The 11,242-nt window shown below is 50.2% G+C and overlaps 1 protein-coding gene across 1 annotated transcript; it reads left to right on the top strand.

Annotated features, from left to right (window-relative positions):
* Positions 1–8,868: 8,868 nt before the first annotated feature.
* On the top strand, positions 8,869–10,516 carry LOC144105293 (uncharacterized). Its single transcript, XM_077638434.1, has 2 exons — positions 8,869–8,904; positions 10,036–10,516. Exons 1-2 carry the CDS (start codon positions 8,893–8,895, stop codon positions 10,429–10,431), a joined length of 408 nt encoding a protein of 135 aa, XP_077494560.1. The 5' UTR covers positions 8,869–8,892; the 3' UTR covers positions 10,432–10,516.
* Positions 10,517–11,242: the final 726 nt, after the last annotated feature.

The following is an 11,242-nucleotide window of genomic DNA, read 5'->3' as shown; positions in this document are numbered from 1 at the left end:
ACTGGAAGTTTCAATTGGGACTAGCTTCTAACGTCACCTGATGGACATTGTCATACCAGGAAAAGTTGCCTCCGAAAACACGTTCTAAAAATTTTGTACTGCGCTTTAAACTGACAAAAAGTTACGCCCATGACGTATATTTAAGTATAGCTGCTGATTGGCCGTAAATCTCATGAGATTAGTGCTCGGTAGGCTTAGAGCCATTATTCACGACTGGTACTGAAACAAAACGGAGTTCACGTCAGTCAAATTGTTCACTATCCGCTGCACAAGCGATTTCGCGGTCAATAAAAGTCATCAGCATACAATATATCTCAATTGACGGTATGGACAGGAAGCTCATTCACACTGATCAAGGAAAGGATAGCAAATAGAATATAAACCATGGTTCATCTGGTTGAATATACACACTTGAACATTCATCGCATAGATCCACGGTCTAGAATCCTTCAGGGAGGTGTGCTTTAAGTCTTGTTAAAATAATATTTGGTATGTTAACACGGGATAGCTTTTATAAAAATGTGCATGAGGCACAGGGTCCAAGAATGTGCTGAAACCTGCAAATATATAGCCATCCTCAGTACCTGCGTTAACTGAGGCTTTGATTTCGTGAGTAGACACGACCAATTGCGTACCACAAGAAATAGTAGCAATAAAACCATTTTGCTTTCGGCGAAATAAATTATTAATCGGTAGGGGGTCAATAGTGTAGGGCAAATAACGCTCTAATCTTGCATTTGCAAGCAAACACCGGCTAAGCGCACCGGCTTAGTAGCATAACACATTTTTGTTTACATGGTACTGGAATATAAACGTGTTCACACATACGCAACAATTCTGGACAAAGGGCCGTTTTAACGAGAAAGAGTATATTGCCACCTGGTGTTCTCAGGTGGCGCTGAAGTGTCTTCGAAGACGTTGAAGTGTCTCGCGCTGGCTGGCTGGCTGCTTGCTGTATTCTGCTGGTTAGCGACCTGTCTCCCTGTTTTCCGTTACATATTTTGGTGTAGGCGCTGGGTAAAGATCCTTGTATATGTCTCATACTCCTCCGGATACCCTGGGCTCCAGTCCTTCCCTAGTGGACACCCCCGTGCACCGTGCTAGCCGGAGAAATCAAGGCCTACCTCCCGAACACGGGCTTTTGGAGTCTGCCAGAGCACCCACCCATCGACCTGTCATGCCAGCTGCTGCCTACTACACCTTGCAGAATCCGCGACTGCCCAAACCATTCCACGGCAGTCAGCTCGAAGACGTAGAGGACTGGCTTCTCGAGTTTGAACGCGTGGCCTCATTCAACCAGTGGGACGACGCCGCTAAACTTCGAAACGTCTTCTTTAGTCTCGAGGATGGTGCACGTACCTGGTACGAAAACCGAGAAGACGCCCTAACATCATGGCACGAGTTCCGCCGACGCCTGCTGGAGACCTACACCAGCACGGATCGTCGAGAACGGGCTGAACGGGCTTTGCAGTCTCGCATTCAGATGCCGAATGAGACTGTAAGCATGTACGTGGAGGATATGACTCGGCTCTTCCGGCGAGCTGACCCGGCCATGCCCGAAGATAAAAAGGTGCGCCATCTCATGCGCGGCGTTAAAGAGCAACTTTTCGCTGGCCTCGTGCGCAGTCCACCTGGGACTGTTGCTGAGTTTCTCTCGGAGGCGGTCACGATGGAGAAGATGCTCTTGCGGCGGTCTACCACCTACGACCGGCCGGTACTCGCCGCTTCACTTACAGAGCCGCTTCCTGCCTTCGGGGCTAACCCTGGTCTTCTCCGCGACCTGATCCGCTCCGTTGTGCGCGAAGAGCTCCAAGCGCTTTTCGGTGCTCCCCTGCCGACGGCCGGCTCTCTCGCTAGCCTGGTCCGCGAAGAGGTTCAAGCCTTGAGACCTTCGTTCCCGTCCGTTGACCCGCCGCCTTTACCAACGGAGTGCCGTCGTCCAACGTACGCTGAAGCCTTGCAACGTCCTGCGCCCTCTTCGGCGCAGTTTCCTCCGTCCAATCAAGGCTCGCTGTTTTCCGCACACCCCGACACGTACTACATCGACAATCGACGATCACCCCAGCGGAAGACGGACCTGTGGCGTGCTCCGGATCGGCGGCGTCTCTGCTTTCACTGCGGGGAACCCGGTCATCTGTATCGCCAGTGCCCGTATCGACAGCTTGGGCTGCAGGGGTTCCCTATCGACATGCCCCGTCCACCAAGAGGTCAACGACCCCGGGAGATCGAGGACTACGTAGCCCAGCAGCGCATGGCGACAATTCCCCAGCGGCAGTCTCGGTCTCCATCACCACGCCGACCTTCGCCACAGCCCCAAAGCTCCTCCTGGATGGCGCAGAGACGGTCGCCAAGTCCCCGCCGGGAAAACTAAAGAGAGCGACCTCAGGGGGCGAGGCCGCTGGCAATCGATACGAACAAGACCCCCCGACAACGCGAACAGCGACCGACCGCGATTTAAAGGCAACGACTACAGTACCTGAACTCGGAGATCGATTCTCGTTGGATATACCCGTGCTTCTCGATGGCTATAAGGTTAGTGCTTTGGTGGACACTGGCGCTGATTTCTCGATTTTAAGCGGAAAGCTAGCGGCGTTTCTTAAAAAAGTAATGACACCATGGTCCGGCACGCAGATTCGCACGGCTGGCGGACATGTCGTAACTCCGCTTGGCCTATGCACAGCAAGAGTCCAAATTCGCAGCTCCACATTTGTTGTCAGCTGCCTAGTTCTACCGAACTGCTCCCGTGACTGTATCCTTGGCGTTGATTTTCTCCGAGAGTATGGAGCTATTATTGAGCTCCGAAAGCGCACTGTCACATTTTCTACCGAGAAAGCTGATGTTTACTCCGAGGACTGTCCACGCCGCGCCGCCCTTAGAATATCCGCCGAGAGCGTTTGGATTCCGCCACGCGCCAGCGTTTTTGTGAGTGTTCACTGCGACGAACTACGTGAAGGGACAGCGGTCGCAGAGGGCAACCTGTCCCTTTTGCTCACCCACGGCATCTGCTCAGCGCGAGGTCTCATCCATCTCCGCGACGGCTGCTCTGAGCTCCTGGTGACTAACTTCTCTAACGAGCCCCGGCACCTTTTTCGTGCTACTGCCATCGCATTCGCCGACCCCTTAGCGGAGGTTTCTGAATGTTTCGCGTTCGAAGCTGTTAGACCTGTGCGCCCATCCCTTGACATCAGCCCGGACCTTTCGGTGACTCAACAGCGAGAACTACGTGCCCTCCTACTTGAATACTCCTCCTGTTTCGCTTCTTCGTCGAAAGTCCGGCAAACGGCTCTTCTCAAGCACCGCATCATTACGCCCGACGATGCCCGCCCCATCCATCAGCAGCCGTACCGTATCTCACCGAAGGAGCGTGAGGCGATCCAAACGCAGGTGAAGGAGATGCTTTCAGATGGAATCATTCAACCTTCCAGCAGCCCCTGGTCTTCACCTGTCGTGCTGGTGAAGAAAAAGGATGGGACACTCCGCTTCTGCGTGGATTATCGGAAACTGAACAACATCACCAAAAAAGACGTCTACCCGCTGCCTCGTATCGACGACTCGCTCGACAGACTTCGTCGCGCCCAGTACTTCTCCTCCATTGATTTAAAGAGTGGGTACTGGCAGATAGAGGTCGACGAGCGGGACCGCGAAAAAACGGCGTTCGTGACACCCGACGGACTGTACGAATTTAAAGTGCTACCTTTTGGGCTATGTTCAGCGCCGGCAACTTTCCAGCGGATGATGGATACCGTTCTCGCTGGACTAAAATGGCAAACTTGTTTGGTTTATCTCGATGATGTCGTCGTATTTTCCGAAACCTTTGCCGAACACCTTGAACGCCTGAGGACAGTATTAGATGCCCTCCGATCGGCCGACTTAACGCTAAAGCCCGAGAAGTGCCACTTTGGGTACAAAGAGTTGAAGTTTCTCGGTCACCTCGTGAGTGCCGATGGCGTTAAGCCCGACCCCGAGAAAACTGCTGCCGTCGCCAACTTTCCTGTTCCTGCAACAAAGAAACGTGTGCAACGTTTTTTGGGTCTGTGCGCATATTACCGCCGCTTCATCGCCGACTTTTCAAAGATTGCCGCACCCCTGTACCACCTCACGCGCAATGATACACAGTTCGTGTGGGCTGCCGAGCAGCAGGAGGCTTTTGCCGAGCTGCGCAGACGACTGCTAACATCCCCTGTTCTTGCGCACTTTGATGAAGAGGCTGAAACCGAAGTCCACACCGACGCGAGCAACGTCGGCCTCGGCGCCGTACTCGTCCAACACCAAGGTGGCGTGGAAAGGGTCATCGCGTATGCAAGCCGCACGCTTTCTCGCGCTGAAACAAACTATTCGACCACAGAAAAAGAATGCCTTGCGGTTATGTGGGCAACCATGAAATTTCGTCCGTACCTCTACGGCCGCCCGTTCAAAGTAGTTACCGACCACCATTCGTTGTGCTGGCTTGCAAATCTTCGCGACCCATCGGGGCGCCTAGCCCGATGGAGCCTCCGCCTCCAAGAATTCGATTACACCATTGTGCACAAATCTGGCCAGACGCACGAAGACGCTGACGCACTCTCTCGCGCGCCCGTCGGGTTAGCGGATGATAGCATAGAGGACGAGAGTGGTTTTATTGGAGTTGTCAGCGCCTTAGACCTAATGACCCGCCAGCGAGCTGACCCAGACCTGCGACCTATCATTGATTATCTGGAGGGCCGAGCTTCTGTCGTACCCCGACAATTTTCTAGAAACCTGCCGGCCTTCTGTCTCCGGAACGGCATTTTGTTTAAGAAAAACTCCAGCACTGTTGACCGAGCGCACCTCCTCGTCGTTCCGGCAGATCTCCGCGCCGATATCCTTCTTGCTTGTCACGATGAGCCGACCTCCGGCCACTTGGGCTTTGCCCGCACACTTGCACGCGTGCGCCAGGCGTATTATTGGCCCAAACTTTCTCACGCCGTCCAGCGTTACGTCAGAGGCTGCCGCGATTGCCAACGTCGTAAGGCGCCTCCTCTCAAGCCAGCGGGCTTGCTCCAACCTATTGAACCCCCTCGGACGCCTTTTGATCAAGTCGGCATCGATCTTCTGGGCCCATTCCCTGTGTCATCGGCCGGTCATAAATGGATCATAGTCGCGACCGACTATTTAACAAGGTATGCGGAAACTAAAGCGGTGCAGCGCGGTACGTCATCTGAGATCGCCCAGTTTTTTATGCAACAAATCGTGCTGCGTCATGGCGCACCGTCCCACGTAATCACTGATCGAGGTACGGCGTTTACGGCGCAGCTCATGCGCGACGTGTTCGAGCTCAGTCACACGAACCATCGCAAAACTACTGCCTATCACCCACAGACGAACGGGCTCACAGAGAGACTCAACAGAACGATCGCCGACATGATCGCAATGTACATAGACTCGCAGCACAAAACCTGGGACGAGATTCTCCCGTACGTCACATACGCTTACAACACGGCCACCCAGGAGACGACCCGATTTACACCATTTCGTCTGGTCTACGGACGTGACGTTCAGACGATGCTGGATGCAATGCTTCCATGCAGCACTGATGACCACCCACTCACGCCAGACGCCGAGCAGTTCGCTCAGCGCGCCGAGGAAGCACGTCAACTTGCCCGTCTTCACATTCAGCGGCAGCAGGGCACGGATGCACGCCGCTACAACCTCCGTCATCGGCACGTCGAATACCATCCGGGAGACCAAGTTTGGGTGTGGACCCCGGTACGCCGCCCAGGCTTGTCTGAAAAACTGATGTGCCGTTACTTTGGACCGTACCGAGTTTTGCGCCGCGTCACCGAAGTGACTTACGAAGTTCTTCCTGACGGGACTGTGCAGCCTCAGCGTCGTCCACCCCGCTCTGAGGTTGTGCACTTTGTCCGCATGAAACCCTACTTCACGCGGTAATGGATAGTACGCTCAGTGTTCTGCTAGTTTTCGCGTGGGACACCTTCGCCCACCTCCCTTGTACATTTTTGTGTGCTTGTGCTGTTTTTTTTTTCTCTTTCCACTGCCCATACTGCAACCCCGCTTTTGTTTTTCTTTTTTTTTGGAGGGGGAGTAATGCCACCTGGTGTTCTCAGGTGGCGCTGAAGTGTCTTCGAAGACGTTGAAGTGTCTCGCGCTGGCTGGCTGGCTGCTTGCTGTATTCTGCTGGTTAGCGACCTGTCTCCCTGTTTTCCGTTACAATATGAACGCAACTTTTTAGCAAATTGTAAGACTTCAGTCTAAAAATTAATATATCCGCAGATCTTCCATCGGCAGGCTTGCATCTTCTTTTTTGCTATGAACGTTTATGCCATCCTCAAAAGCGTCCCCTATAATTTTCATATGTCAGTCCTAACTACTCGATGCGTGCGAGGGAATAAGTTAAAAAAAGATTTTGGTACACATCAGAAAAGCTGACCATTACTTTCAATATTTTTCTAACAGTATCTTAAAATTTTTCGATGTTGAAAATTTTTGTCCATGAATTTTGGACTCGAAATGTGCATCAGAGGAATTCATGTCTACCGTTCTTTCTTCTTATTCAATTTGAAATCTATTTGCTAACACGGTGCAATTTACACGTGCCTCGACTTTCTTTTAATTTAAAAGTCGGTACGCACCATGGAACTCTATATATTATAGCGATTCTTTCCGTGCAAATCAATTATCTTTTTCTCCGTGCGGCGAATAGGCGCTACCTACGTGGGCAGCGGCGACTCAATGTTGGAGCAAATGTCGAAAGCCTAGAAGAGCAAGAATGACATACAATTGAAATAAAGTACCTTTGCCGTCACAACCAAGTTTCTCACCACAAATCTCTTCACACATTGCATTAATAGATTGTTACAACCTATGTTTCTAAGTTTTTTGTGAACGTTGGTTCATATTTGAGAGATACTTACATGTGTCCTTGTGGTTCACCGGTTCATGCATTAATACGCGCGAGAGACCGCTCAGTTTATGCCGACTTTTCACCCGCGCACAAAACCGCGTTATCGGCTTACGCCAACGTGGAATTCCGCAGAATATGCGCAGCCAGGCAACCTGCACCATAGGAATTCTACGCACTAGTTAACTTGCTGTATGTTTGCGAACAGGGTCAATGTAACCATCTTTGTACATAGACTAAATGTTGCGAGAAAGGAGTCGGATTGGAAATGAGTGGTGGTGGTGGCGGGGGGGGGGGGGGGGGGGGGCTAGAGCAAGCGAATGTGTTGCACACTCTTCCCCGCCGGCCGTTTCCTCGTTAGCCCGCATAGTAACAGAAAACAAAACAAAACAAAATATAGGCTGAGAGCGTACATTTCTCGGCCGAGAGTGAAACTTGGACGGTGAGCGAAGAAAATAAAACAAATAACAAAGGGAAGCGCGCGCCGGTCCTAAGACGCCAAGACCGCGCACTCCGAGAGCTTTCCGCCTCGATTCCCACGACGCGTGTAGTTGTTACGGGTGAGTTCCTCCTTTTGTGGCGATTGTATCTGGACGGTTCTCCAGGTATGTTAACTGCTCGCAATCAAACCCGGATGCGAAACCAGCACCCCTAGAAAAACGAAGCCGGTAAAGCTCGTCACTTGGTCCCGGACGTTTGCCTAAATGCCGGGTCGAACAGTTAGGTGCAGCGCGATAGAGGCCGTAGGTGCGGCGAGTGCCGCCCACCTCTCACGCTCGACCGCCCGATGTGTAACGACAGGTGCGCCCACACCGACACCGACATGTCTTTTTCGCTGAGTGACATCAGGGAGAGTTCGACCCACCATCCACCGCTCATGAACCTATGCCAACGACTCCAATGAACACTTTCACGCACCAACTCATTTTGTTTATTGATATCAAACGAAAGTTGCACTGCCCTAGGAAGAATAGCGATTTCACAAAGTCACAATAATTAAGGTCTTTTAAGTTTTTATAACATAGTTATATAAAAAGGATTTCGTCGTGATCGCCTCGCAATAAGAATGCTGGGGATTTCAACAATTTATTCAGGAGAAGAACTCTGCAGATGTCAGGAATACAACAGGATGTTTAATTCGCCGTAATGGCATCTAGCAAGGTTTTTCAAGGCGCTGGCTTTCATAAACTGTCAGCTGAAAAGCATGAAATTCTACATGTTTTGAAGTTTCAGCAAGGGTCATGAATATGTTTTTTAAAGCTCAGCGGGCATGCACGAGCCTAATGTAATTTGTTGCAGCAAACAGATGCTTAAATTAATTCATAGCTCGTAGGCATTTGAAGAAGATCTATCGATCAGCTGTGAAATTCAGCAGTCCTTAGTTAACATGTCTTAATCCTGAGAACAGTCGCTGTGGAAGAGTAGACCAGAATGCTTAGTAGATGCACTCAAAGAAACACTTTTCACTTAATTACTATTCATGGATTAGGAGCGCTCATTATTGCAGCCCATGGGTTGTACATATTTAAGCCATTATTTGCCTGTTCAGTAAGCCATATTTTTGGAATGTCATTTGTCTGTCGAGCAGCCATACTTACAACGGCTTAAGGAGACTGACAGAATTACGAGAGGGTCATAAGTATGGCTTGGGTAGCCCGATCTTCTAATGTGTTTCCAAGGAATTCACTGCACGAAACAAACTGCAGCTGTGAAAAGACACTGCGGCACTGGCTAGATAATCGTATAAAATCGGCAATGCACTCGGCATTATGCAAATTACGACCGAAGTGGTCTTACGTTCGGACAAGGCGTGTGCAGACAGATCTGGGTTTCAGTTTTCTGGCAGCAAATAAAATCGCAACGAGTCAAATGACCCAGCTTCTTTAGCGGATATGGCACAGCGGCCACGCAAAAACGCAAGAAAACCTGGGGAGGGGCGAGGAGTATATAAGAAGTCCGTTCGCAAAGCCAGAGCAACGCAGTTGTCCGAGACAGCAGTTCACAACCGCCTCGTGATGAACTCTCTGGTATGGTTTACCTTTTCCTCTATGCTGTTTCTATGACGGAAAGATAAATGTCTATAACGGGGGATATATTGCCTATGCGAAGTTATTTGGACGGTGTCTTGCATTGTTACGAAGAACCATTCTTAAACCAGAGTGTGGTATTAGCCATACATTCATCGCAGCAAACAAACTTTTGTTTCCCTTCGGCCTTACTCAGCCACTGTACTAAGCCAATAGCGGCTGCACGAAATACTCAAAGAACGAAGATACTCTTCCGCAGAAATTAGATTGCATATAGTTGAGCAGCATATTGTGCTGTAGCCTTCGGTTGTGAGTGGTATGCTCTACCAGAAATATTTGTTGCCCACATGAGAGCATAGACATCCAGACTTCGTTACCAAGCACAAAGCTGTTTCAGCTGTATGCCGCTGCGAACTAGGTGTTGTTTTGTATATGCGCGCTTAGTACTCCAGCAGAGTGAGAAATTTATGCAAATGCTCTCAATTCATTGTCCTTTCTTGCACGACAAAGGTAAACACGCAGCCAAATATAGCCGTTCATGAAAGGAAACGAAAAGTGCGTTTTAAAATTTCGAAATTCCTGTTCAAAGTTCTACAGGCTACAGAGCACGTTCTGTCTTTTCTTCCTCGTCTTTATTGTGTCGTCCTTGTGAGCGCAAAAAAGAATGCTGATAATGGACCAACGAGCCCCACAACGCATATTACTGGAAATCGCGTTAGCCCCGTCTTCACAAAAAAAATCATTAGGAATTTTCATCAGAAAATTCCTTTAAAAAGAACCCGAACGCAAGAGACGCTTCTGGAGCATTTTGCGTCCCAAACTTGATGTTTGTGAACCGGATTGCATTGGATTTTGAAATTTTATTTGTCCAGCAGATGACGAAAACATTTTCATCCCCGTGTGATACTCAGAGGAAAGACGGTATCGCCAAAGCTCCAATATTGGCACGACCAAGCTCTTTCATTTCTTTATCAACTTTAAGGATACAGTAGTGTACCCGAATTTGTAGGATAAATATTTTGCCTATATATACTTGCCTAAGTTGATTCTCAGTTAAGCTGCACGTATTTAAGCTCCCAAGGGCCATTCTGCCATTCAACACCTTTCTTCACTGAACTGCACTCTGCACAGGCTATCCTACTACTGGGTTTTGTCCTGGCCGCTTGTGCCATGGCTGGCGGATTGGGTGGCTATGGAGGCGGATATGGACTTGGCTACGGAGGTGGCTACGGACTGGGCTACGGAGGTGGTCTCGGCTACGGCGGAGGAGTTGGAGTAGGCAGCAGTGTGACGCTTCTGCGCGGTGGTCCTGGTTTCTCCAAGGCTGTAGCTGGACCCGTCTTTGTCGTCAGGACGGTACACCACGTCAACAAAGTGCATGGCGGAGGAGCCATCGTGGCCCACAGCGGACTCGGAGGGTACGGAGGCGGACTGGGCTACGGCGGAGGTCTCGGATACGGCGGACTTGGCTATGGCGGTGGACTCGGATACGGAGGTGGTGTGAAGTACGTTGGTTACAAGGGCTAGACTGGTGTATGTGTACCAGAACCAAAGAATGTCCGCGATAATGCGGGTGTAAAAAGCAATGAATCATTAAACAAGATACATGAAATGTTCATGAGTATGAGGCGTCTCTCTTGCGAGCTGATAAAGCGGGAAGTGAGAGGCATATCTTTCCTGCAACCCTCACGAAACAGCCCAAAAGTGCTCTTTTCGGGTTCCCTTATGCAACAGCAAGCTGCCCAAACTTAGCTTCTGCGCAATGCCGTTAAAGCAGTTTGGGTTAGTCTGATCAAAACTGGGTAAACCAAATGACAATATAGCTATATTTTGTCTAGAATATGACAGCATCTGAAGCTGTTGATGCCTTTACCGGCAGTGACGTACCTTGCGCCCTGTTTGCGTTGCTTCCGCCTAGCTAATGGGACTGCTCAGTTCTGGAGACGTCACTTCTCCACAGCCAATGAGCGAATTTAGCGTCCAACCACATAGTTTCCAGTGCGAAAGCACTGCTGCTGGTGTACAAGTCACGAGCAAGAATCTTCTCATCTTTCTTGTCTTCACTTGCGCTCCCAACTAACTAGTCACGCCACCCTTAGGCAATGGGAGGAAGGCGTGGCGCCACATAGGTCACGTAAGCTTTTGGCTTCATCGCAACGTGCTCTAGCAGGCAATAGTTAAATTACTGACTGGCCGTGAAAGTGGATCGGGAAAAAAAACTTAGGTCGCGCAATCCCTACTTGCGGCTGAGATAAAAATAGCCACCTCCCATTGCAGTGCCGCATCTCTTAGCCGCTGCGCCACTGCGCTGGTAGTGCTATGAAGACTCACCGCCATC

This window comes from Amblyomma americanum, chromosome 9, assembly GCF_052857255.1.
Source record: "Amblyomma americanum isolate KBUSLIRL-KWMA chromosome 9, ASM5285725v1, whole genome shotgun sequence".
Classification (NCBI taxonomy): Eukaryota; Metazoa; Arthropoda; class Arachnida; order Ixodida; family Ixodidae; genus Amblyomma; species Amblyomma americanum.
Note: the sequence above shows the minus strand (reverse complement) of the source record. Positions and strands in the feature narration are given on the sequence as shown.